The sequence below is a fragment of the Cottoperca gobio genome, chromosome 24 (genome assembly GCF_900634415.1).
Source record: "Cottoperca gobio chromosome 24, fCotGob3.1, whole genome shotgun sequence".
Lineage (NCBI taxonomy): Eukaryota > Metazoa > Chordata > Actinopteri > Perciformes > Bovichtidae > Cottoperca > Cottoperca gobio.
This window is the reverse complement of record NC_041378.1, coordinates 20,182,201-20,209,982: the sequence shown is the minus strand read 5'-3', so window position 1 is coordinate 20,209,982 and position 27,782 is coordinate 20,182,201. Positions and strand designations below refer to the sequence as shown.

General features: G+C 41.4%; 3 protein-coding genes across 5 annotated transcripts; 1 reads left to right on the top strand and 2 right to left on the bottom strand.

The window, feature by feature from the left end:
• Positions 1-1,090: 1,090 nt before the first annotated feature.
• ppil4 (peptidylprolyl isomerase (cyclophilin)-like 4) lies at positions 1,091-10,551 on the bottom strand. Of its 2 annotated transcripts, XM_029462920.1 has the most exons (14): positions 10,410-10,551; positions 10,078-10,145; positions 7,835-7,899; positions 7,568-7,685; positions 7,229-7,371; positions 7,007-7,103; positions 6,680-6,796; positions 6,464-6,588; positions 6,278-6,344; positions 4,736-4,847; positions 4,233-4,329; positions 3,944-4,076; positions 1,974-1,977; positions 1,091-1,424 (listed from the first exon to the last, which is right to left on the bottom strand). In XM_029462920.1, exons 1-14 carry the CDS (start codon positions 10,477-10,479, stop codon positions 1,252-1,254), a joined length of 1,389 nt encoding a protein of 462 aa, XP_029318780.1. In that variant the 5' UTR covers positions 10,480-10,551; the 3' UTR covers positions 1,091-1,251. The 2 variants fall into 2 exon arrangements, with proteins under 2 accessions (XP_029318780.1, XP_029318779.1); XM_029462919.1 differs by lacking the exon at positions 1,974-1,977 and having other exon boundaries at positions 1,091-1,429; positions 10,410-10,550.
• ginm1 (glycoprotein integral membrane 1) lies at positions 10,527-14,885 on the top strand. Of its 2 annotated transcripts, none has more exons than XM_029462923.1 (8): positions 10,527-10,713; positions 10,819-10,890; positions 10,967-11,066; positions 11,335-11,486; positions 11,586-11,745; positions 11,841-12,070; positions 12,699-12,862; positions 12,971-14,885. In XM_029462923.1, the coding sequence occupies exons 1-8, from the start codon at positions 10,624-10,626 to the stop codon at positions 13,119-13,121; spliced, it is 1,119 nt and encodes a 372-aa protein (XP_029318783.1). In that variant the 5' UTR covers positions 10,527-10,623; the 3' UTR covers positions 13,122-14,885. The 2 variants fall into 2 exon arrangements, with proteins under 2 accessions (XP_029318783.1, XP_029318781.1); XM_029462921.1 differs by having other exon boundaries at positions 11,332-11,486.
• Positions 14,886-15,773: 888 nt separating this feature from the next.
• katna1 (katanin p60 (ATPase containing) subunit A 1) lies at positions 15,774-25,328 on the bottom strand. Its single transcript, XM_029425661.1, has 11 exons — positions 25,156-25,328; positions 23,647-23,812; positions 23,430-23,569; positions 22,873-23,065; positions 22,552-22,667; positions 21,838-21,943; positions 21,600-21,758; positions 19,041-19,167; positions 18,603-18,737; positions 17,771-17,897; positions 15,774-16,508 (listed from the first exon to the last, which is right to left on the bottom strand). Exons 2-11 carry the CDS (start codon positions 23,806-23,808, stop codon positions 16,310-16,312), a joined length of 1,464 nt encoding a protein of 487 aa, XP_029281521.1. The 5' UTR covers positions 23,809-23,812; positions 25,156-25,328; the 3' UTR covers positions 15,774-16,309.
• Positions 25,329-27,782: the final 2,454 nt, after the last annotated feature.

The window sequence follows — 27,782 nt, the reverse complement described above, 5'->3', positions numbered from 1 at the left end:
TGTAGAGGTGACATGCGGCTGTAGAGGTGACCTTCGGCTGTTCAGGTGACATGCGGCTATAGAGGTGACATGCGGCTGTAGAGGTGACTGTAGAGGTGACATGCGGCTGTAGAGGTGACTGTAGAGGTGACATGCGGCTATAGAGGTGACATGCGGCTGTTCAGGTGACATGCGGCTGTAGAGGTGACATGTGGCTGTAGAGGTGACTGTAGAGGTGACATGCGGCTGTAGAGGTGACTGTAGAGGTGACATGCGGCTGTAGAGGTGACTGTAGAGGTGACATGCGGCTGTAGAGGTGACTGTAGAGGTGACATGCGGCTGTAGAGGTGACTGTAGAGGTGACATGCGGCTATAGAGGTGACATGCGGCTGTTCAGGTGACATGCGGCTGTAGAGGTGACATGTGGCTGTAGAGGTGACATGCGGCTATAGGAGGTGACATGCGGCTGTAGAGGTGACATGCGGCTGTTCAGGTGACATGCGGCTATAGAGGTGACATGCGGCTGTTCAGGTGACATGCGGCTGTTCAGGTGACATGCGGCTGTAGAGAGGGCAAACGACAGAGCTAGACTACGCATGACAATCCAGTGAGCACCCTCACAGACTAGATCAGCCTTATGCATGAAGACACAGGTGTTAGATCATAAGGGAATGGAAAAACACAGTCCCTTCATTTATTGTAGAATGCTGACTCGGGAGAATAAGACGCTGGAATGACCTTCTAGCCTCAGTACCATCACAGAGGTGTGGACAATGTGTATATGAGGAGAGCACAGAACGTTAGAATTTAGTGTTTACAACCGGCTGTAACCTCGGGAGAGTTTTTATTTTCATGTGAGAATAAACTCTTTTGTATCTGACTTTGTTCTTCTCCAGTGAACTTCTTTTGAAGCTGTTGTCACTTTAAGACTCGAGCAGAACTTCAACAGCTTATTAGATGTAAAGTGTTCAAGGAAGAGGTCCAGACTTCACTTCTGGCCCGGAGAAAATACTTTTTCGTCAACATACTTAGGTACAGTACTTGAGTAAATGTGTTCATTTGTTTCTTAGACATTACAGAACTGGAAATTAATAATAAATCAAAAGACAAATTTCACATTTTGGGGATTTTTTTTAATATTGATATAAAAACAGCATTTCTCAAACCATTTTATTTTTTCAAGACAGAGTTCTAAAACTCAAAGTCAAGTGATATTAAAGCCAGGAGGTGTACATATTTAGATGTAGGCGAGTACAGTTGACCTGAGCTCCCTCACCTGTACCTACTCCTCTCTTTATCACTGGACTTCTTGGAGGAGCTGTTGTGGCTCCGCTCCTTGTGGCTGTGGCCTTTATCCCGTTCCTCTTTCCCATGTTTGTGTTTGTGCTCCCGGTCTCTGGAGCGAGAACGAGAACGCTTCTTCCTGTCTCGCCGTACATCCTCGCCTGTCCTGTAAATATCACAGAACATGAGAAGCTGAACAACATGTAACTAAGTATATTTACTTAAGTACTAAGTTCTCACCGGACGAATTTCTGATAAATTAATTTATATGTTGAATGAATCTGCATCACTTCCAGTTGATTTTATTTGAACTGCTCTTTCTGCCCTTTACTTTTGTCCGTCTGGTTAAACCATTGCACAGCGTTTTGTTCACCATGTACAAAACAAAGCTGTTATACTAAATAACATGCATTTGACCATTCAAACACAGAGTAGTCCTCTCAGACATCTGACTGGACCCAATCAAGCTTTTTTTCCAGCGGATTAGTAACTTTTATTATGAGTAACTAAATCGGAATGATCAGATATTTTGAGTAGAGTGAGCATGTGCATTAGTAGAGCTCTTTCTATGCAGTTGATGAGCCTCTGCCCACACTTACCACAGCACATGTTCAGAAAGCACTGGAAACAATGCAACTTCAGTGGAAACCTCTCCAAGCACTACTAGGTATAACTAAAGAGTGACTAAACACCATCATTCATTCCTGAACAATCCTGCACTGTTCAGTATGGCTGCTGCTAACGAACCCACTGATGCTCTGTTAATGAGCATATGGGCCTCATTCAAATAAAGATCTGACACCTACATCTGATGAGACGTAACTCACAATTAGGGCTGCATGATACTGTACGTATCATGATACAGGGGTTACCATTTAATATACGGCAATAATGTAAGCAAGAGATACAGTATATTCCACTTTTTTGAAAATCAAATATTATGAAAACAGTTATAATATAAAGAACCTAACATTATACCTAACATATACCTAACATTTGAGTAATACAATTTTTTACACAATAAGAAAAGTGGGATCAGCATTTGGATTTCAGTAATGAAATGACTACTATGGGGACTAACATCCTCACACATGATTAAAATTGAGCTTATTGGATCCACAAGAGTCTCGGATTTACAGTCATACCTAATTTATGCAACTCCAAAGACTGGGTACCCAGAGAACCCATTTTCATTCAGATATCTGGGGGAGAAGTCAAGAGACCCCTGAGAATATGGCCAGTTTTTCTATCGACAAAATTAAGCCTAGCTTTGGAACGCTCCAATTATTTCGCTTTCTTCACTACAACCGTGGCATGGGTGGTGCCAATGGATTTCTTAGGCTTTGTAGTTTATATTAGTATATTCACTGTAGCTTTAAAATAAAAAAAGAGTCTGCTACAGCCTTTTAAAGACAGCAAAGTCAGATGATCCCACAGATCTAAGAGGGTTGAAGCAACTCTAACTTGGTGTCAAGGAGATCATTTAAAGATGTTTTCAGAACTGGAGGTTACTCTACTGTTTTACATGATGAAAGGACAAAAACTAAATAAATGTTGCCATGGAAATGGACAAGAACAGACATACAGAAGAAGCCCTGGCGAACCTGTGACTGAGCTCAATTCTATGTGATGTAGTAGTTGGGCTGCTGGTAACAACTTACTACAGCTTTGCATTATTATACATAGTATAAGCATAAGCATATGTAAACATGACGAGGTGCATAGGTACATAGGGCTCGACAATATCCACACCCCATTTATTTCTTTAGTTTACCATGTCTTGGAATTTTCTTCTAATATATTATGAGTTACGACAGTTTTTTTGGTCTAAACTAAAACTTAAGACATTTCAATTCCTCCTTGTAGAGTGTGTGTGTGTGTGTGTGTGTGTGTGTGTGTGTGTGTGTGTGTGTGTGTGTGTGTGTGTAACCTGGTTACTGTCACAGTAAGGATTAACTAACTCTTTGATAAGCAAGCTTAAACAGTTGATGCTATGGTGTTGGAGATTGCTTCACTGTTGTCTTTATCTAGATTTTAACTCCTTTATTTCCTGATTCAAATGCTCTGTTGTTGTAAGACGTTTCCTCAGACTAGGGAAGCCTGATTGACAGGTTCATTAGTCAGGTAGTTGGAGTAAAAAGACCTTTGTGTAATTTTGAATATTGAACATTTGGCCGGTTTTATACACGGAAACAAAATTCCAACAACCTCCAAGAGATTAAAAAAAACACATTTGATAATCAGCACATTTTAGCCAGGACTCAATAGAGATGCGTGTATGTGATTTCATAATACACCGATCAGTACACTATAAATGGCAATCATGCAACAATTAGCGCCTGCTGTTGTGCAGAAAACCTGCTTCAATTCAGGCATATCTTTATACAGACTGCTGAAGGCGAAAGAGAAGAGAAGCTTCATGAAGCCTGTGCTACATTAACGATGCAGACAGGGTGTAATACATACAATCAGAAGGCCCATACCATGCTGCTGTCTGGACTTGTGTGAGAAAAGTCACAATAAACTGTGTGTTTGTTTGTTTGTCTTGTCTTCTTGCACAGTACATCACAGGTATTACAGATTTAGAAAAAAATAGATAAATTAAGCTATAAAAGCAGAAACTCTCCCCTCGTGATATTAACATTGGGTTAATAATATTGTTGCGTTTGCTTTAAGCTACCTTGTGCTTTTTGGACTTCCTGCTGTCCTCTTCATCTGAATGGTGATGGTGCTGCTTCTCCTTGTGTTTCTTCTCAGAATGCCGATGGCTCATCGCCTCATCTTCTTCCTCAATTAGCAGGTCATACTTGGAACTTTAGGAAAAGTTATGGAAACCTCCAAGAAGTAAATAATGAAAGATTTTGCCAAATCAAACGACCACCACAACAGAAGCTGTACAGTTAAATAGTGCAGACTGATGTGTTACGACATGAAGTGGAAAAACTGGAAAATTAAATTTCCAAGGATACTCTTGTTTGGGCTTCACTTGATCCTTGAGAGTCAGTTTGGATCGGTTCTCCGCATCCTTCTCATAGGCTTTGAAGTCATCTTTAGTATACTTGCCACCTAGGAGACAGACAAGGCTTTGAAGGAAACACACCCTGCGTTCCAAATCACACACCGTATACACCTCAGCTACCCTTAGACTCTGTAAGTACTCATGCAGTATGCATGCAATTGGGACATACTACCTTGTCATAACATTGACCTTGAACTTTGATCCTTTTGTTCTAATATCTGCTGCGTAAAGGATTGTGGGTAAGAATAGCCAGAAAAGTAGGACATCCTGGTATTTTTTGGCAAACTGCATTTAACATAGTAAACAGTGTGGTAGTCTGGGTATAGGACACACAGACAGTGTCAGATTTAACTCGAGGTGAACACTGATGTTTATATTGGCCCGACCTTCAGGAAAAAAAAAAGAAGAGGAATATTCAAAACATGCAGACCACAAAGTCTTCACTACCAGTACCTTTGCCTTTCCATCTAATCTTTGCGACTGACTGGCTGAAGTCTACGTGAATGCGTCGATCATCAATGAGCACGTTGTCCATTTTGAAGTAAGCCTTTTCACAGTCTTCTTGCTATGGAGACAAAAGGAATAAAGAAAGGTTAGAGAAAAAGTTACTCTGAATTGATAGAGCAATAAAACCATTTGAAGTAATACACTGATTTAAAATGTGATCTTCCAACTTGAAGTTGTTTTTATGAGAGCTTCCACTAACAATTATTTTCATTATTGATTAATCTGTATTGTCGAAGTCTGCTTACACAATGACAAATGATTAGGGCTGTCTGTCGATTGACTAATCAATTGATCAGCTCTAATATGTCCATTATTTTTAAGTATGAACAAAAGTGTGCCGCATTAAGCCAATACACATTACAATTCAACTATAAAAACTAACTAACTTTCTCGCCATCTTCTCTCCAAATTTAACATTCCCAAACTAGGAAAACAAGAACAATTCTAAATAAATGTTTTTCTGCAACTTGAGGATGACCGAATAAACCATATCCAAAAACGTCACTTTGTATCTTCTATCAGATATTTAAGAACAAGCAAGGCTTCTATTGACTGTGTTTATAGACATGTTTGATGTCCTTCTATGTTTATAAAATACACTCTTGCTCTTCATGTGGAAAAACCCTTCATAATGACTCATTTACAAGGACAATCCATTGCATTTCAGAAAATCATTTTCACTCGACCTTCAGACTTCTGTTCAGAAGACTGAACACCTGCCTGAACAACTTCTAACATTTACTTCCATGATGGACAGCTCGCTAACAATGGACCTGGTTCATGGTAAATTTAGTATATTCATACAAGTTTCACATCTCTATAATAATACTTCAACAAGAACAAACAAAGTTCATGACCGACTTCATTATTCACATCTTGAGGGGTTTCCTTCTGTCACCTTCACTAGTTATTCTTCATTTACTAAAGACTGCTGAGCACCTGAATGCTAAATCCTGATAAATGTGTTATCATGTCATATTTCCTGATCTTTGAAAGGTTGAGTGAGGCCTTCCCTGAACCGTTAAATCACTTATGTCACGTTTATGTATTTTCTAACCATACATCACTAAAGGGGGTGACATATATCCAATACAGTTTATTAGCGTCTTGTTAAGTTACCCTTGTTGCACATACTTTAGGAGTATGGAAATACGTAATTACAAATTGTTGCATTTACATTTTTGTCTGTGTGCTGTTCAAACGAACGAGATACATGTTGCCAAGGACGTCTTCTACTTCAGACAGAGCCATGTTATTCATTTCCCTCTGTTGGTAGTCCTTATGCTAAGCTAGGCAGACCTTAATATAAATATAAATATATATATATATATATATATATTATATTAATATAATGTCTCACTCAAAGAAAAGAAAAATCCAAAAATGTTGAACAATTTCTTTAAACTGTAAACACATCCCCACATACTTTGTATACACAAGTGCACACAGTTAGATATTGTACATCACATAAAAACACAAGATGCTCACCTTTTCAAACTCAATAAAAGCATAACAGAGGGAATCTCCACTTTTCCAGTCTCTGATGATCTCACAGCTACACACAACAGAGTAACATGAGAAACGTTTTATAAACACAATTTTCATACGTACAAACCATTTCTAAACATTTTGACTACAAACTAGCATTATGTAGAACTTGGAGGTTAGCATCACCTTTTTATGGTCCCAAAGCGAGAAAAGATGATTTCCATGTCCTCGTCTGTGGTCACCGGATTGAGTTTGCACACAAACAGCACGTTCTCTGGAGGCTTCATGTCTGCATCAGGGAGGTCACCCACCTGGAACGTGTAACAGAAGAGTGTAGAAATGTCTCAGACTGCATCGTTGGTATTGTCAGTTTAAAGCTGAGAGCAAATGTCTTCTTCTCACCATCTCCAGCAGGATGGCCTGAGTCTTGGCTTCTTTCTCCTTCAGCCTCTCCTCCAGCTCCTCGGCTCCTTTTCCATCCGCATCGTCGATCACTTCATCTGCTCCGATTCGGCCACTCTTCACACCGTGGCAGAAACAGCTGGAGTTATTTAGGCAGTATATGCCGTTTGTACATATATTGTATATATTTATACATCTATTCATGTTTGTTTGTCCAAATAAGGTTTGGTGGGCATGGATCGCTTGTTCTGAAAATCTGTGTTTGAGTTATCCTAAGTCAAGACAGTTTTGGCTTAATGAATGAATCAACAGTGGCCCTGCACTCACATCGAGCTGCTCTCTGGTGGGCTCAGGCGATCCATCAGGCACGGGCAGATCAGGAGGGTCATCAAAAGGATCTTCCAGGATCACTGTGTGGTTTATCCTGCAGAAAGATCACATTCTCATGTCATGACTGGAAGACTTATTCCTTGATATTGCTCTGAGAAATAATAATTGTATTTTTGGACACATAGGATACTACTACATAGACAGTTTGTCTTAGTTCACCTGATATCCTGAAATGGGACAAAGTCCTTGTCCACAAAGGTCTCGTTGATTTTGTCCAAGATGTCCATGCCTTCTGTCACTTCCCCAAACACAGTATGGACTCCATTCAGGTAGTCCAGGTTGTCACCCATGGTAATAAGGAACTGAGGACAAGAATACCAGATTGTCATGTAATACAGTCTGCAGGGAACATTGGATCTGTAAACTGCAATTGATGATTTATGCTGAAAAAGCAAAAGCACTGTATACAGCTTGCCACAACATACATCACAACAAAAAAGCTTGCTTCTGCTCTGGAGGCTTTCTGAAACTCACAATGTGACTGTACATCTTAATCACCTGAGAACCATGCTGATTGTTTCCATTGTTCACCATAGACACCGTGCCTTTCTTCCTGTGTTTGATGCGTGGCGCTTTCTCTGCATCAAAAAAGCGGGCCTGGTCCCCATAGAGTTTGCTAAAAAACACACACACACACACACACACACACACACACACACACACACACACACACACACACACACACACACACACACACACACACACACACACTCTCTCAACTTGTGAGCTGAAAAAAAGTCAACAGTGGTGATGAGGATGACTGACCTATAGACAGATTCTCCACCACGCCCTGTCCCAGTGGGATCTCCAGTCTGCACAATGAAGTCTCTCTGAAGAGGACACAAACAGTCTCAACTTAAAACTGGACAGATAAACTAGGAGAGCACAGTATCTTCATAACAGTCTGATCATTAACAAAAGACACGCTTCACATCACGTTTAAGACAATTCTGTATGCTGCTTCGTTTCCGAAGTTCATAAAAAACATATGGGATCTTACGCCGGGATGGATTTTAGTAAGGATTCAGAAATAAGGATTGTGAACCACATTATTTTAATTTAGGGATTTTGTTAGGATATGATTATGAGAAGAGCTAAAACAAAGTCGATCTAATTTGTAAGCATTACAGCATGATGGTAAAAGCCATGCAATCACTTCTCACAACTAATTCAACAACATGCACATAAAACACATTTATTCTAAAGCCTCCACACAGGCCATGTGCAACTAATTATTTGTTTGGCTTATCTGCATGGTTACTGTGCTTTACTCATTCTGCAAAAACTGTACAGCTCATGAGATTCCCATAGACATTATAATAATTGCAGAAAATGTGTTTTTTAATTATTGATATGGAACAAGAGCACTGCCACATTAACTTGCAACAATATCTGTCCCCTCTGTATACTGTGCCGACACCTACAATGACTTCTGGACCTGCAAATTGTTTAACCTTACTTTACCTGCATTGGCAAATGCTCTGACTGAAATCAAAGTGTTCCAAGTGTGTCTACATGTGAAGCTGTGGCTTTTGGGGCAAGTTCAGGCATCTGCGCACCACAACCTCAGGAAGTTCGCAAAATGTAGTCCGTACATAAACAGTGGCGTAAAGTCTAGAGTTTAACTTTTCAAATGTGATCTGGGACTATATCGCCCTCCTCAGGTGAGTTAGGCGAGTTAGGAGGAGTTTACTGAGATTGATTCATAGCTCTGTTACAGAAGTTTACAAGGGACCATTTAGTGTTACCTGAACATTGTGGATGAGGCAGTATTTAGTGTTACCTGAACATTGTGGATGAGGCAGTATTTAGTGTTACCTGAACATTGTGGATGAGGCAGTATTTAGTGTTACCTGAACATTGTGGATGAGGCAGTATTTAGCGTTACCTGAACATTGTGGATGAGGCAGTATTTAGCGTTACCTGAACATTGTGGATGAGGCAGTATTTAGCGTTACCTGAACATTGTGGATGAGGCAGTATTTAGTGTTACCTGAACATTGTGGATGAGGCAGTATTTAGCGTTACCTGAACATTGTGGATGAGGCAGTATTTAGTGTTACCTGAACATTGTGGATGAGGCAGTATTTAGTGTTACCTGAACATTGTGGATGAGGCAGTATTTAGCGTTACCTGAACATTGTGGATGAGGCAGTATTTAGTGTTACCTGAACATTGTGGATGAGGCAGTATTTAGTGTTACCTGAACATTGTGGATGAGGCAGTATTTAGCGTTACCTGAACATTGTGGATGAGGCAGTATTTAGTGTTACCTGAACATTGTGGATGAGGCAGTATTTAGTGTTACCTGAACATTGTGGATGAGGCAGTATTTAGCGTTACCTGAACATTGTGGATGAGGCAGTATTTAGCGTTACCTGAACATTGTGGATGAGGCAGTATTTAGTGTTACCTGAACATTGTGGATGAGGCAGTATTTAGCGTTACCTGAACATTGTGGATGAGGCAGTATTTAGTGTTACCTGAACATTGTGGATGAGGCAGTATTTAGTGTTACCTGAACATTGTGGATGAGGCAGTATTTAGCATTACCTGAACATTGTGGATGAGGCAGTATTTAGTGTTACCTGAACATTGTGGATGAGGCAGTATTTAGCGTTACCTGAACATTGTGGATGAGGCAGTATTTAGCGTTACCTGAACATTGTGGATGAGGCAGTATTTAGCGTTACCTGAACATTGTGGATGAGGCAGTATTTAACGTTACCTGAACATTGTGGATGAGGCAGTATTTAGTGTTACCTGAACATTGTGGATGAGGCAGTATTTAGCGTTACCTGAACATTGTGGATGAGGCAGTATTTAGCGTTACCTGAACATTGTGGATGAGGCAGTATTTAGCGTTACCTGAACATTGTGGATGAGGCAGTATTTAGTGTTACCTGAACATTGTGGATGAGGCAGTATTTAGCATTACCTGAACATTGTGGATGAGGCAGTATTTAGTGTTACCTGAACATTGTGGATGAGGCAGTATTTAGCATTACCTGAACATTGTGGATGAGGCAGTAGTTGTAGTACTTTATCTTGCACAGTTTCAGAAAGTTAAGGCAAGCTGTAGAAGAAAAGAGTATAGAGGTTAATACGACAGTCATTACAACGGCATTGTAACATTACCAAAGCCTTAATAACACTTAGCGTGTATAAATGAAGGCAAAGTAAGGTTGGCTAATGTTAAATAAACAAGGCAAGCTAACCTTAGCCTTAGCCTTAGCTAGCAGCCACTCGTGCTGTGCGTCAGTTTGTCACTGGCTCACTCAGCTAGCACCAGTTCACATAATGAGCTGTCGTTACTTGTAAATGACATTATTTTTCTTACTTTTAGGCCTTTCTTCTGTAAACAAATCAATTACAACATCGCCCAACGTCGTTTCAAGGAGCACCGCCATGCTGACGGTCCTGATCTCGCGAGAAGAGTGGCTAGAAATCCCGCGCGCGTGCGCAGTTGATATGTCTTGCTCAATGTTTTTGTTTTAGCCGTACACAGTGTATGGATTAGATCTTGCTGTCTGTCGTTGTAAAGTGAAGACAAGATGGAGACGGCGTGTCTAGCAGTTTGTGTTTTATCTCTTCTGTTTGCCTCAGTAACCTGCACAGAGCCGTCGCCAAGGCAACTGAATACGGTAACATGTCAGCCACGATGTTAGCATAGTGTTAGCTTAGCGTTACTGATCGTCACCTGTCTATTTGTGTGTTCCTTTCTTTCTGACTATTGATATTGTTCATAGGAAAACATTGTGATTAACGTGACAGCAGGGACACTGGCGGACACACAGCTGCAGGACTCCAACAGCTTGCAGGTATATGACGTTACAATATTTATGAACCAATTTACTAAACTCAGCCGAGCCATAACGCTGCTACTTCTTCTTTCAGATCAATCTAAACATCTCGGTGGGTGAAGAGCAGGTGCTGGTTAATGACATCCCCGTAGAGCTGTCAGGGGTCACCAGGTTCAACTGCCAAGCTCTTCTCTGTGAGTGCCCATCACATCATCATCATCATCATCATCATGAAAGAACTAAACCATAATAATAACACAAACCAGAAAAAATTCTGATCCAACCCTGCAGGAAATACAAATGATTTATTCTTGGCTGGGGTTGCTTTCTTTTTACAATATCATACCATTACATTGTGTTACATTAATGTTTAATTGATATATTCATCCGCTAATGGTGGAAGAACTGAAAGTTAAAATATAACCTGTTGGAGAACTGTCATTGAGTCCTATTTCCCAGTAGACAGCATTAATGGAAGCAGTGAGTTTGAATCTGGGTACTTGGTGTCCACTGTCACCCGGGTGATGGTGAGCCAGAACCGGCTGTACAGCGACTCGGAGGAGGTGGTGGCTCTGCAGGTGTTCAGTGAAGTGATAGAGATGGAGGGCAAAGAGGTAAATGTCTATGACAGTATAGAGAATATACCCTCAGATCATAATTTGGAATAGTAGTATTTGGATATGATTCACACCCTTTGGGTTTGTATCATTTAGGTCCAGCAGCCTGACATGTGTGAGGTGAAAATACTGATGAGCCCAGATTTCCAGAAGCTGGCTCAATTCACCAACATCTACCCCATCGGACACAGTGAGATCTTCAGGCTTCCCAGGGAGAACGACGTGGTTGTCACAGATCCACCAAATCCTAGAAAAGGTATGAAAACATGCAGCTTTTTCTGATTCTCATTGTTATTATTATGCAGATACTCGATCACAGTCCAGTTAATTGTGTTTTGTTTATTAAATCAGATGAGGAACAGCTGATCTCCCAGACCACCAGCCAGTACCCTCTGAAACACACAGAGACCACGCAGGAGGAGATTGCAGCCCCGGGAAAGCTCCCAGAGACCCCCCTGCGGATGGACCCCGACCTGCTGTACGATGTCAGATACGGTGATGAATTTGACGTCAAAGAGCCGAGCCAGCCGGATCAGATTCAGATGGAAACTCCGCCCAAAGAATTCATATCATCTTACTCTGTAAGCCAAGTCTGATGCTAGACCTGATGACGCACAGTACGTACCGCCTCAGAGGTGGCAAAACATTTCAGGGGGTCTCTTGAAATAAACAGGGAATGGAAAGTCAGTTTGTACGAAGGGATTCACTCGTATGGTTGTCTTGAAACTGTCGATATTCATGCTCTAGCACTGGCTGGTATGGATACTCATGTGCTTGCCTTATATTAAAGGCACAGTCTGTGTACGTTTGTCAGAGCTAACAGTAGTGGTGATCACTCCTGAGGTTTTGAAACTGACTTTCAAAAGGTTTAGCAAGCCTTGGGAACATTGCGTGATGCTAATGGGAGCTATAACAAAAGTTAAACAATTGACAATTTTGCTTCTTTCTGGCACTAGTCAATCCTGCTGTTTGAGAATGCACTGCATTGCAGGAGGGTGGAAAACTCATGATAGCTTCTATACATTCTACATTCGAGCGCTAACGTGATGCGTGAGATTCCAGTGAGAATACAGATCGCTGCTTATGACACATGATGTCCCGTAAACTCTTTGTCATTCTGTTTGTTTTCTAGCCTTTTCTAACATGTAGTAGTAGTAGAGCCTTGTACCAGCAGAAAATGTTCACGTCTCATTTCCATCATCTCCTCAGGCCATGTGTCAGTGGGTGGAGGAAGTGAGGGAGCGTCTGAGGCGCTTCAGCTCCGAGTCGCTGCCTCTGTTCTTCCTGGTTATGTGGGTGGTGGTGATCGGCGTTGTCGGGTCAGCGGTCATCGTCAAGATCTTGGACATGTTCTTCCCAACTTGTGAACACAAGTGAGCCTGTTTCATGGGGTTTATGAGTGAATGAATAATCTGCTGGAATATACAGAAGGTGTACATGTGATTAATAACCACCTGATTATCTTCTCTATTTTTTTACAGGCAAATTTTTCACCTAAACCCTGTCACGCTCATGCCGGAGGATGAGAAGCACACTCTGCTGGAGAACATAGACATAGAGGTAGAAGAAGAAGAAGAAGAAGAAGAAGAAGAAGAAGAAGAAGAAGAAGAAGAAGAGGAGAAGAAGCCTTAAATGAGGATTGACTTGGCCCTCTCCTTATTTCCAGTTTGTTCTTATTTGTTCTTAGACCTTGGTTACTGCGTTACATTTTTTACATGGCCTGGTTTTGTCGCAAGCTTCTCTTAAATTTTCACTTTAAGCACAAAAGCCATCAAACTCAATTTGTTCTAGTCCTCCTCAAATGTATGGACATGATGAAAAACTAAAAGTAAATAAGTGGTTGATGTTGTGAGGTGATGGTAAGCCAACAGTGTGTTCACCTGCACAGGAAGTCAAACTCTTTGCTCCAGTTATTGGTCAGATCGATTGGATATGGAAAGCCACTTTTATCAAGTCACAAATGACTGTACTTGTTGCTTAACAAGTTACTTACTAGAAATGACCTACCCTTCCCAAAAACAAGCCGTAGCTACATGGATCATTCTTCCAAATGTGTCGACATTTTCACACATCAAAGTGCTCATAACGAACAGGCTGAGAGGACAGCGAGGACACGCAGAATCACGTAGTGCAGGTTTAACAGATGAATACGAACAAACTGAACTTTTTAGGAGCTGCATCCATTGATTCAGTCTTTAGTCACTGAGAAGACTTTCTATATGTAGCAGATCTGTACAGGTCACACGTTCCTCTCGCAGTGTATTCGCTTAAAATGATACCCACTGCTGGATGTAAAGAAAACAGATGCACTATAAGAGTTTATTCAATATATTCTGTCAAACCAGGCAGGCGATGTCTCCTGTGGTCATCCTTTAAGTGAATAGCTCATATGAATATTGAATCTAAAAGGAAATGCCGATCACTGTCTGGAAAATGTTATTACAAGTCTTGTGTCTGCACATTGAGTGGAACCCCCCAGGCGTGCTTTCATATGATTGTCTTTCTTCGCAGTGCCTCTGTGACTATCAGTAAGGGAGGGATTCTGATTAATTTCGTGTGCGCTTTACTGTTCATAATAATGGAGAATGTAGGTGTTTGTTCAGATTGTACTCCAAATGTACTAGACAAACTACTGATGTAAAGTATGTGTGCAAGACATGACCACACATTCAATGTGTACATGACTGAAGGAAACAATCTGCACTTGGGTTTGGGTTTGACTTGACCTTGCATGGATGCTTTTGCTTTTTTTGTTGTAAATCTCATGGTTTATGGGCAAGAATGACTTTGACTTTGATGATAAACCTTCTGGGTATCACTCCCAATGTTTCACTGGGCTGTGTGTGAGGGACCAAGCAGGTGGGCAAAAGGTCGGTTAGTGGGCAAAAAAGTGGGTTTAAGTAATCCAAAACTCTGCAAGTGTTTGAACAAGGTTGTTGTGTTATTTATATTTTAAACACTAGTTAATCTTCCTCAGAGCAGCTGAGGTCTTGATTTTGTCTCCCCGGGGTTCAGTTAATCTGCAGTATGCATGATGTACGGTGCAAAAGGTGCATGTTAAGTCTAGCTAGTGAATGCAGTGTGCTGTTATATCAGCAAGTTATACAGTAAACCTAGGAAGCTGCATGACTACTCGAACAGCTTGACCTGTTTTGGGTTCAACCTCAAATTCCAAAGTGATCAACTCAGCAAAGTGCTGTAGATGACACTACATTAGCCTGCAAGGCAAACACTGTCAGGCATGAATTCAGATATGTTCCTGAAGAATAAAACTAAGATATTTTCATTTGCTCCATGTTGAGACTTTGTGTGTGCATACATTGTGTATAATTACAGCTGGACTGTGTATTTGGGTCTAAAATCCTGCTGATTAAATGGTTCCCTTATGACCATCAAGCCTTTGTGTTGTGTGGTTATTTTGGCTATGCACTGAACACTTGTTGCATGTTTTTTAGATATGAACAGAACGTCTCTAATCTGGCATGAACACACACAGTGCACGTTACTCATGCATACATACACATGCAGTTTCCACTGGGACATGTAGTGTGCTTCCATCTCCTGACTAAAGGTTCGATGTCCAGCGTTGCACCGTCTGTTGTTCATGAGAACCCTCCTTTCCCGTTTGTCCGCCCGTGCATACTCAATCAGAAAGCTGTCTCTGACCCAGTACCCAGCATTCTGCACTTTTTATCTATGCCCTAAGTGCATTTGAAAAATGTTCAGGTTATAAATTAAATATACAGAAAAGTGAATGTTTCCTATAAAAAAAACCTTGGTCCAAGAATGTATGTCAATCCCACATACCTGTTTAAACACCTGAGTGTTGATATCAGCACGTCTGTTCATTGCAGGAACAAAACTTTACTGGCCTGACAAAGTGAAGGCCGGTCTGCAGAGACGGACTGGCTTAGCCCTTTCTCTGGCTGGTAGGGTACAGTCTGTAAAAATGTAAATATTACATATCTATATATCCATTTTAATGCCCTACCATTTTTCTCCCTAAAGTATTGTTTCATCTTTTTGTATTTGCAGAACTAGGTGATCTGCGTGTCACATATCATTTACAACACTCTGAAAGCTTACTTTGTTAAGACTCACATTTTCACAGATTCATCCAACTTAAAGTGCTCCATTGAATACATCTTCACTGGAAATCACACAAATCTTTGCAAATGTTAATGATACAGAAGTATTGTTCAAGATCTTCAGCATGTCCTCAGAGTGTAGTTTGTTCCCCAGCAGAAGTATTGTTTACTAAATAAATTTACACGGAAGACAATGTTAATATCCATCATCATTGTAAACTTTATTTATAGAAATATCTTGTTAGTGTTATCTCTAACAATGTAAAATAAGTACACAGTTCCAAATACAATCAAGTGCATAAAAAACAAAAACAATGATATTTGATTGTCAGTTTAGCTTCGCATCTCATGTCAGATACAAAGCAAATATATGACACTTGGGAAAGTAGCAGTAAAACATCTCTGAAAATGAACTCTACGGTCAGCGTGTTGCAGGAAACGTTGCGTCTTTTTCTCACAGCTACATGTTGAACATTTCAGGATCATTAACACAAGTAACAAATGTCATAATTTGTGAGAAATAAACTATTTTGACACATCAAGTTGATCGAGTGACCTTTTTAGATAAATACTTTTTCCATCAGCAACAATAGAAAGAGGGGCACATATTTACCTCAAGGATAAACCTACAGTACTCTTTAATATCACCTGAATGATTCAGAGAGATACACAGCCACAACCTGACCCACGAGAACTCATCATTACCCGACAAACGTCTTGATGCTGGGGATTTCAACAGGACCCAAACTCTTCGATCCATTTTTCATACTTCTCCAGGTCGACTGCAGACACAGATTTGGACACTTTCTTCAGAGCAGACTCAAAGTCCTCCATAGTGGTGGGCATGTGCATCTCGTCCCGGGAAATGTTACGGATCTCATCTGGTGTGAGGCCCTCGATTCTTCGCCTCATGGCCATTAAAGAGGCATCCCTGCAGAGTAACACAGCAACACTTTACATTTAACATTTTAATTCACATAAAGTGCCAAACTTCCTACAATAATCTGTTGTTATTGTGCTCTTCTGCAATCTTAAACAAATATACTGTCTGCAATCACACAAAATAAATTCTTATGATTTCTTTTATCCACATTCATTTTTCAGCAAGTGGTCCCATTTAAGATTTGTTGGCAAATGATTGTGAGCATAGGCATAAAAGCATTTAAAGACACCAGTTCTTGATGAGGTAAATAACTTGAATCAATAACTAAAACTCCACTCCACAAACCTTCATTGTTATGCAGATGATCCACAATTATATATCTCAAACAAGTCAGATGAAACCAAGTAATTGGCTAAACTTCAAGAATGGGTTAAAATCATTACAACTGGATGTCCTGCAACATTTTGATGTTAAACACAAACAAAACTGAAGTTATTATACTTGGCCCTAAACGCCTCCGAAACGCATTTTCTAATGACATAGAAGCTCTGGATGGCATTAACTTGGCCTCCAGCACCACTGTAAGGAATCTTGGTGTCATCTTTGATCAAGATCTGTCGTTTAACTCCCACATAAAACAAATCTCAAGGACTGCCTTCTTTCATCTACGTAACATTGCAAAAATAAGACACATCCTGTCTCAAAATGATGCAGAAAAACTAGTCCATGCATTTGTTACTTCAAGGCTGGATTACTGCAACTCATTGTTATCAGGTTGTCCCAAAAAGTCACTTAAGACTCTTCAGTTGATCCAAAATGCAGCGGCACGTGTATTGACAAGAATCCATCTTTTTCATATTTGATCACATCATGTTGTATTTGTACTATGTTCTTTATTCTGTACACACGACATCTATTACAGTCTGTGCGTCCTGGGAGAGGGATCCCTCCTCAGTCTCTCCCTGAAGTTTCTAACATTTCCCCCTTTAATTGTGGAGTTTCTTTGAGGGAGTTTTTCCTTGTGAGGGTCTAAGGACAGACGGTGTCGTATCCTGTACAGTCTGTAAAGCCCACTGAGACAAATGTATTATTTGTGATATTGAGCTATATAAATACATTTGATTTAAATAAAAACTTCATTTATATAGCACTTATAGTAAGCGTCAATAGGTCAGCGCACACCCAAACCTATTGTGTTTTATCTATTGTAGCAATAATCATATTTGGTGCGTATATTTGTCGTCATCTCTATTTAAAGAAGAAACTAGTGTAAAGATCAACATTGATTTGAGGATGGAAACATTGCTGACCTGCACACGTTGGTAATGTCAGCTCCTGAGTAACCCTCCAGCTGCTCTGCAATCTTGTCCAGGTCCACATCGCCGGTCACCTCCAGCTCCTTCAGGTTGATCCTGAGCAGCTCCACTCGCCCTGTGTCTGAAAACACAAATGCAACAGTGAGTGGAGCAGGCCCACAGACTGTAGCTACTCCTTATACACCAACTAGGTCACACGAGTAAAGGTTGGCTCCAGTACCCTGAAAGAGCCAGTTTCAGGTTTGTGGTAATAACAGTAAGTGTGAATTTGTCTGGGGATATGTGGGGCAGATGGTCCTGCATTACAGTCTGACCTCGAGGCCCTGGCTTGTAGAGGTGTCTGTGTCAAAGTCTAGTTTGTAAGACTTATTATACATGTTGATATTGTGCTAACATGTTGCACTTTCATAAATTTATCTGTGTTTAGTTAAATTACCAGAAATGTACATACAACAGTCCTAGAAGCAGGCAGTATTCTAGCATACAATTACTGCTACTGAAAATAAATATAATGAAGCTGCATGCGCGTCTGCCATGTGCACTCGAAGGTGACAGGATACAGAATGCAAAGAATGCAGGGGTCAGCTGGGGCTCAGCTCAGTTTTGCTCTAGGGCCTCCAAGGTGGGTTAATCTGGTATGAGCCCACATTATGTAGTTCATAAGGATGTAATTAATGTAGACATGTAGACATTATTAATATTCCTGTTTGAACATGTGTAGTCCATCTGTTTTGTAGTTCTCACTCGAAAGAGTTTAAACCTAATTAAAAATGTTCACAAGATTTATTGTCCACTACACTGTGAGGCAGCAAAGAAAAGAGTGTACATGAAGGCAGCGGGATGTAGATCCTCTTCTCCAGCCGTCTCCTCAGAGCCTCATCGATGTCCCATGGGAAGTTGGTGGCAGCCAGCACCATCACCATCTTTGATGGATCATCGTTTTCTGATGCTCCACCGACACCTTCACAAAAGTCAAAAATAATGGAAGAATGAATGCTTTAATTGTTTTTTTGGAGGATAAAACGGTTTACATAAAGTACTGCTACAATGCTGGGAAATAGGCAATACTGCAGAAAACTAATGCTAGCTTGTTTCGAGCATTTTACTTAAAATTTACATTAAAATTTTGACCATTTAGTAAAAAGCAAAAACAAAAAAAGCCTTGCAGTTGCTTTTATGTTTACTGGTTTAAGAAAGAGCGATTGATCCGAAGGTACATGTATTAGTTGTAAATACAATCATGGTTGTGTCGTTGTCAGTGTACCATCCATCTGCACCAGCAGCTCTGCCTTGACTCTCCGGCTGGCCTCATGTTCCTCTGATGTTCCTCTGCGGCTGCACATGGAGTCAATTTCATCAATGAAGATCGTAGTGGGAGCGTAAAACCGTGCCTGACCAAGTCCACAATATATCATCAATAAACAAATACATTAGAAGTATCACAGTCAGAAAAAGATTCATAAAAGTCTCACCGAATGTGAGAACATATGTTCTGTAGGTCTGCACAAATGATGCTATCATGATCTAGAAGTTCACATCCAAATTTAATCGCCTAATACAGGTGCGATACTAAGGGGGGGGTCAGACAACCGGCTCTGAGCGTCAAATCAAATGCTTCCCATTGACAGATTATACTCAGGCAGTGTTTCAAGACAGGTCCGCTGCGTTGCCATAGACCAGACATGGGCAAACTACGGCCCGCGGGCCATATACGGCCCGTTAGGCTTTTTAATCCGGCCCGCCGACTCGCCGTGTGGAACTGCTTGACGAAGATATAGTCAGCGAGTTAAACAAAAAGGCGGAGTCCTTTAAGTTATATTCACTAGCACTGGATGAAAGTGACGACATAAAAGACACTGCTCAGCTCCTAATTTTTATCCGAGGGATTAATGACAGTTTAGAGATAACGGAGGAGCTTTTGAGCATGGAATCGCTGAAGGGGAAAACGCGAGGAGAGGACTTGTATGAACAGGTGTCTGCTGCCATCGAGAGAATGAAGCTGCCTTGGAGTAAACTTGCCAATGTCACCACGGATGGATCGCCAAATTTAACTGGAAAAAACGTCGGGCTGCTGAAAAGAATCCAGGATAAAGTGAAAGAAGAAAACCCTGACCAGGATGTTATTTTTCTTCACTGCATCATTCATCAAGAATCTCTGTGTAAGTCTGTATTGCAGCTTAATCATGTCGTGGATCCAGTTGTAAAACTTGTTAACTTCATACGAGCAAGGGGACTTAATCACCGTCAGTTCATTACGTTCCTAGAGGAAACCGATGCGGATCACCAGGACTTACTTTACCACTCTCGTGTCCGCTGGTTAAGTTTGGGGAAAGTGTGTCAACGAGTGTGGGAGCTCAAAGAGGAGATTCGCTCGTTTTTGGAGCAAATGGGGAAATCCGACGAATTCCCTGAGCTGAGCGACACGGACTGGCTTTGTGACTTTGCGTTTGCTGTGGACATATTGTCACACATGAATGAGCTGAACGTTAAGCTGCAGGGGAAAGATCAGTTTGTGCACGACATGTACACAAATGTGAGAGCCTTCAAATCCAAGCTGATTTTATTCTCCAGGCAAATGGCAAACAAATCATTCACTCATTTCCCCACACTGGCCATGCAGAAAGAGGCCACGCGAAACGTGAAGAAATACTGCACATCACTGGACGACATGCACAGAGAATTCTGCCGTCGGTTCTCTGATTTTGAAAAAATTGACAAGTCACTTCAGCTGGTGTCCTGTCCCCTGTCCCAAGACCCCGAAACAGCACCGCATGAGCTGCAATTGGAGCTGATCGATCTTCAGTCTGACTCCGTCTCACAGGAGAAGTTCAAGTCTCTTGAACTGAATGACTTTTACGCTTCACTTAACGAAGCCACGTTTCCAAACCTCCGGAGGACGGCACAGAAGATGCTGGCATTGTTTGGCTCGACCTACGTGTGTGAGCAGACTTTCAGCGTCATGAACATCAACAAAGCCCGTCACAGATCCCAGTTAACTGACCAACACCTCAGATCTATCCTGAGAATTGCCACAACAAAGCTAACTCCAGACTTTGATGCACTGGCAAAAAAGGGAGACCAACAACACTGTTCCCACTGAAATGTGAGTTTCTCTACTGTGTTATGAAAAAAATGCATATGGAAAGTTTGGAGGAGCGTCTTTTAATTAAGAGCAATGTGCGCATTTACGCACAGCAGCGGTACAGTAGCTTAATTAACACGCCGCACATCGCTCTCTATTTAAAGACCCCTTTCTAGTTTCTGCTGCAGGCAGGATATTTAATACAGTCTATCTCTCAGGACAATCCGTCCATTATTTTGCGGGGTTTAAAACAATTAGAAATGATTGAACTTGAGTATTTCGTTGGGTAATAATATGTTTTGAATGTTGAAAGTGATCTTTTTCCAGTAAATGTTGATTTGCACCTTCAATTGAAATGTATAAAAAACAGACGCAATCTCCAGGTTTGATAAATTACATTGCGTGTCCAAATGCTCCTGGCCCGGCCCCTCTGTCAAATTTTAGAACCCATTGTGGCCCGCAAGTCAAAAAGTTTGCCCACCCCTGCCATAGACGCACTGAGAACAGTCCGCGCCACGGTCCTTCTCGCAGAGAGAGAACGCGCAGCGAGTCCACAGCCCCTGCGAGACACTTCATCCCGAGCCTTCAAAGCCGACCTAGTGCCGAGGCGCCGCATTGCGGAGGAAACGCGCTGGGCAAGTGCAAACCCACCCGTTGAGAAGTGTAATCCTCAAAATCATGTTGTTGCAGAAAAACATGACTGGGTGATCATGAGGTACAATCACATATGTAAAGTCTTACCATTTCAAAGAGAAGGCGAACAAGCTTCTCAGACTCCCCTCTGTACTTGGAGGTGAGAGTAGATGAGGAGACATTGAAGAAAGTGGTTTTGCACTCTGTAGCAACTGCTTTAGCCAAAAGTGTTTTCCCCGTGCCTGGCGGTCCCACCATAAGCACTCCCTAAAGTCAAACAAAAAGGTTACTGAGCATAGATGTTAGCGATATACATTACAAAACAAAATCGCTTTAACATCAGCACCTTCCATGGTCTTCGTATGCCTTTGAAAAATGCTGGCATCCACATCGGTAACACCACAGCTTCTTTCAAAAGTTTTTTAGCATCTTCCAAGTCTGCAATGTTGTCCCTAAGAAAGAGATTAGACAGTTTACAGCTGGTAGATCTCAGGACGAAAAAACACACACTACCTTGTTAAGAGTCTGCACCTTGAAATATGTCTTTACTTTATGGCATGTTTCTCTTTTAGCCATACATAGAAAGGACAGTGAGCAGTCCTCACTGCGTGTACTGGACAATGCAAGGCTGAACGATATGAAGAAAGTAACAAACTGATTTGTAAGGCAATAACGACAAGCTGCTGTAGCTAGCAACAGTTTCATAGACTGACAGGACAAGTTGACAAACTGCTGTTAAATATTAGTTTAATTTATTTTAGTTTAAGATATCATTAATAACTTGAGCTCTTTCAAACTGCAATCTCAATTTTAAAACCATTTAACGTTCAATTGCTCGGCCAGTGTGTTGCAGAGTATGTTTAGCTCATTAATAGTCGTTGTTTCACGTAACAGAGGTAGCTCCTAATTAAGAATGACAGAGAATTCTTTAAGTTCTGAAAAACATATCCAACGATCCAGCATCTGAGGAAATTGGCTTGTATGCTACCTCTGCCTGAGATCCAGTACAGAGGCACTTCTGGCACACATTTAGCCTGGATTACTAGAAAGAAGCACGTACCATTTCACATTTGGATTCTGAGATATAATATCTCTGTCCAGAGCTTCCACAAGGTCTTTATCATACCCTGTCCCGTCAAACCTTTTCACTTCTTTCTCCTGGATATCAGCTTTGTTCTGGAAGGCAGATAAAAACATTCTGCTCTGTTACCTGAATGTTACCCATTGGGTCTGAAACACTGGAATTACAAACATGGCTGTAGGTAAACAGGCAACCTGTGGATACTGTTTAATCAACAATGCAATTACTTGTTTTTTGAATATCACTTGTGCAGTAATATGAAGGCGAAGGTGGTGTTGAAACCACCCACATGTTGTTCACCTTATCATCCTTTGCTTTGCCAGTGGCCTCCTTTGACTCCTTCCTTTCTTTGCCCTTGGAAGGTTTGCTTCTGTCTCCATTGGCCCCACGAAGGGAGTGCCTCTGCTGGGCCCTCACAGCCGCACTCAGCCTGTTGTTGGGAAGTTTGCTGTCTTTATAGTTAGCTGGCCGCCTGACAGGACAGGGACAATGTCTGTGGAAAAAGAGGAAGAGGGAACTATTAACAACAACTATTAGTCTTTCAAGTCATGTGAAGACTTAAAAGTGAAGAGAAACAAAGAGGCAGTGTGAAGTTTACAGGTCACCTTTGGGGCAGAGCAGTAACAAAACAGGTTCACAAATGTACTAATCTCAATCATATGACTCCATCAGGGCTGCTGCTCACAGACAAATAGCTTATAAATCCTGGGTCACAAATGTGTGCACTGCAAAGGTGAACAGTGAACTAGGTCTACAGTGTCCAACATACTACTATAGTGAACCATGAACATTTACAGAAGCAATGAATGAGAAATCTGAAAGTTAAGAGCCGGATGTAAATAACTAAACTGCAATACCTCTGTTCCACGTGCACAGGCCTGATTTCACAATCCTCATGATTGCTGGGTTTAGCGCATGCCGTGTCCAGCTGGAAATTCTCCAGAGTCGACATTATGTCCTGAACTTGTCGACTCTCTTCACTGATTTCTTGCCATAACTGAGAAAATAACACAGATAAACATGAGAAGATGCTCATTTCTCAAACGATCTGCTAAGTTTGTAATGCCATATTACCTGCTGGCATCTCTGCTGAAAATTGCTGTCCCGCACAGTGTAAATATACTTCTTGATTTGTTCTAGTAGTCCATGATAGAGAACACTGGCCGAGCTGTAGTTTCCCAGCAATGCGTATTCGCGGGCCAGCTTCACATTCTCATTGATCTCTTGCAGACTCATGATGCTGTGAGAGTACAGACAGAAGGTCCACGCACAATGGTTATAGCAGCTCCTTACCCAACATGATATTAGGGCTGTGTATTAGCAAGAATCTGGCTGAGGTTAACATTCAATATATTGTGATACTGTAAGCAAGGAGATATATTGCGATTTTTTAATCTTATTTTAGAAAAACTGTCAATAGTATAAAGATCCCACCATATGCATACAATTTGATTTAACATTGTGTATGCCATCAGAACAGTGGGGTCTGCAGTTCTCACAGTCCCTGTAACATCCAGCATCATAGCACAATGTTTTGTGCAAGCTGAGCCACTGTCTGCCACAAATCTTTGCATGTCAACTATTAAAAAATCTATTGTGTCTTTGAGAATCGACAAAGTATTACAAAATATAGTATCGGGATACTCAAGTGTATCGATATTTTATTACATCCCTACATGATATTGGCAAACATTGGGAAGTAGAGGATCTTTTTTTAGTAATGAATGGTAAGCACAAAAAGCCAGGCAAACTGTAGATGCTGTAGTGAAACTTAAAACCTATCTTTACATCGAACATTTTTACACAAATGTGATATATAACTCCACCTTCATCTACACAGTTAAATATATCAATTAATTAAGTCAATATTTTATGAAAAATGCTCAATTTTTATACCATAATGTCCTGTGTGACAGGACAGACCAAAAACATTGGGACAGTTGAAAAATACTATGCATTTAGAGAATATAAGTATGATTTCATGTTCATTCAAATCAATTGATGTGAATAATAACAACATAAACTTATTATAAACAGTTTTTTCTTTAAATTAACAATTTTAAGGATCACAAACTATGAAAGTATTTGGCAGGCCATTTTCAGGATTTGTCATTTTCAAAAGTATTTTTAATAAAGAAAAAAAACATCTGAGAACCTAATGGAAAGCAAGCTGCGTGTACAGTTTTAAATCATGTTTCCACACTATGAAGTAACAGGGTGGCTATAGCCTGTTCCATGTATTAGCCGGAGCCTCGCCTTACTGTGAGCGACACAAACTGATGCTGGCTGCTGTGGCATTTAGCTTCACTGTTTGGAGAAATAATTGTTACATAAAAGCTGTGAGCCAACATAACTTACAACTGTTTACTTTACGTAACACGGTGTGTGTGTGTGTACTACTGACACCCTGCACTTTGAATTTGAAGCCGGGTGGTTGGTTTCTACTCTCTAGCAAAGACACAAAGTATAACAGCACTGCTAAAGTTATCTTTACTAAACTCAGCGTGTTCATATAAACCGACGTGGATTAATATGAGACGGCATTCTTACACAAAACTGGTTAGTACGGGGTTTATACTCAACTTTTCAGACGAACACACACTGAATCCGGCTGCAGTGTAAAGAAGACCTCCGAGCCGAGAAATAACCTGCGGACTGACGTCTGTAGTTCACTTCACGTCACGGAAGTCACGACAGCGCACGTTCCCAACCAGGGGCGGAGTTAGAAACGTCTGGATGTGGGTACGTTGGTAAAATGTCTCTCATGGTTCTTGGCAGTGTTAAGGGAAGCTACGATGAAGGCTTAGCTTTTTAAGCGAACAAGGAAGGAGTTTAACTAAAGCATCACTTAGGGAGAATCTAGTTTGGTTAACTATAGATACTTAGAAATATGTGTTAAAAAAACAAAAAAATAATAAACATAAAATTGACAATGTCTTGACAATCCTTCAACCGTGGAAAGACACCAAAATGTAAGAGTTTATGTGGAATAAGACAAAGTTTTTTCACCAGATTTCACCAAAAGTGTATTATTATGTACGCAAATAATATGTATATGGAAGCCTATTTCCGCCAGTAAAAATTATGAAATATAAAAGTCGATATTATGAGATACTAAGTCAAAATTATGATATATTTTACACAACAGACAAGCTAGCAGCTTTTTGGCGTAAGTTCTGCTATTTATCTTGACAAGGAAATGGATTGTGAGCACATTGAGGAGTACTTTAAGCGTGGCTTTACAACAGATGAAATACTTAAATTGCTTGCTGATTCACATGGGGTTGAACTAAGCAAACGCACCCTTGAAAGAATTTTGAGCAGAAAGCAGGTGTGGCCTCGAAAGAATAAAACCATAGCTGAGGTGGCAAGTTTCATTGAACAGCAACTGGAAACATCTGGTCAGTGTCATTGTTACAGATGGATGCACCAAAAATGTTGGTTACATTGAATTGTGACTGACAGAGAAACAGTGCAATACTGTTACAGTTATTGGATGGTGAAAGTGTTGATTTGAGGTCAAGAAACAGACTGCGAATGCGCGTTTACCACAGCTGTGGTCCAAACTATGTATGGCACATTGATGGCTAGACAATCTTAAGCCATTTGGAATTGCAATCAGTGGATGCATTGATGGGTTTTCCAGAAAGATGATATGGCTTGAAGCTTACAAAACAAACAATCACCCAAAGATCATCGCTGGCTACTTCATTGATGCTGTTATCAATGCTGGTAGGTGCCCTGCCAGAATCAGACTTGATTTAGGAACAGAAAATGGCCATATGGCTGAAATGCAGCAGTTTTTGCATTTTACTAGGAACCAAGCACAAACCGACAGTGTCACCTTTGGTCCAACCTCTGGAAACCAACGTATTGAAAGATGGTGGCTGACCTTGCGAAGTGAGTTTGTCCAGGTTTGGATTGACCTATTTGACAAACTGAGAGAAGATGGCTACTTCTCAGACAAGTCCCAGTACAGGTGTCACAGTCTGCTCTAGTACTTCCTACCTCAGCCTGCCTCCTTCTCACCTCACCAGCCAACCACTCCCACCTCATCAACTCGGACTCAGGCTGCTGCCAATTAACAATCAAGCCCTTATTTAAGCCTCCCAGTCATTCACTCAGTGCCAGATTGTTCTCTACGTATGTCAGACTTTCCAGCGATTACCCCCACTTAGTTCGGATCCGGGAGGGAGACGAGTGGAAGACAGCTTTTAACACCACCTCTGGTCATTATGAATACCTGGTGATGCCGTTCGGCCTCACAAATGCCCCAGCGGTATTCCAGGCATTGGTAAATGACGTTCTCAGAGACATGTTGAACAAGCAGGTGTCTGTATACCTAGACAACATTTTGATCTTCTCCCATACCAAGGGAGCATGTGCATCATGTCCAGGCCGCCCTTCAACACCTGCTTGAGAACTCGTAAAGACCAAGAAATGTGAGTTCCATACCACCTCTGTCTTGTTTCTGGGATACATTGTGAGACGGGGGATCATGCAGATGGACCCTGCCAAAGTCTCCGCGGTCAATACCGCTGTAGTTGGCACACACTCTCTGGTCCCCCTTTTTAAATAGGGGAACCACCACCCCGGTCTGCCAACCACTGTCCCAGACTTCCAGGCAATGTTGACGAGACGTGTCAACCAAGACAGCCCCTCAACACCCAAAGCCTTCAGCATTTCTGGATGGATCTCATCAACCCCTGCGGCTTTGCCACTGTGGAGTTGTTTGACTACCTCAGTGACTTCCATCAGGGAAATTGTTGGACCGAAAGTCCTTCTCCATAGCTTCTCCGAACTTCTCCCACACCCGCTGCTTTGCCTCTGACACGGCAGAGGCTGCCGCCCTTCTAGTCCTTCGGTACCCTGCAACTGTTTCCGGAGTCCTCCCGGATAACATAACCCGGAAGGACTCCTTCTTCAGTCGGACGGCTTCCCTGACCACCGGGGTCCACCACGATGTTCGAGGGTTACCGCCCCTTGAGGCACCTAAGACCTTGAGAACACAGCTCATCACCGCAGCTTCAGCATTAGAGGTTTGGAACATCGCCCACTCAGGTTCAATGCCCCAAACCTCCACAGGGATGTCTGAAAAGCTCCGCCGGAGGTGTGAGTTGAAGATCACCAGGACAGGGGCTTCCTCCAGACGTTCCCAGTTCACCCACACTACCCGTTTGGGTTTACCAGGTCTGTCCAGAGTCTTCCCC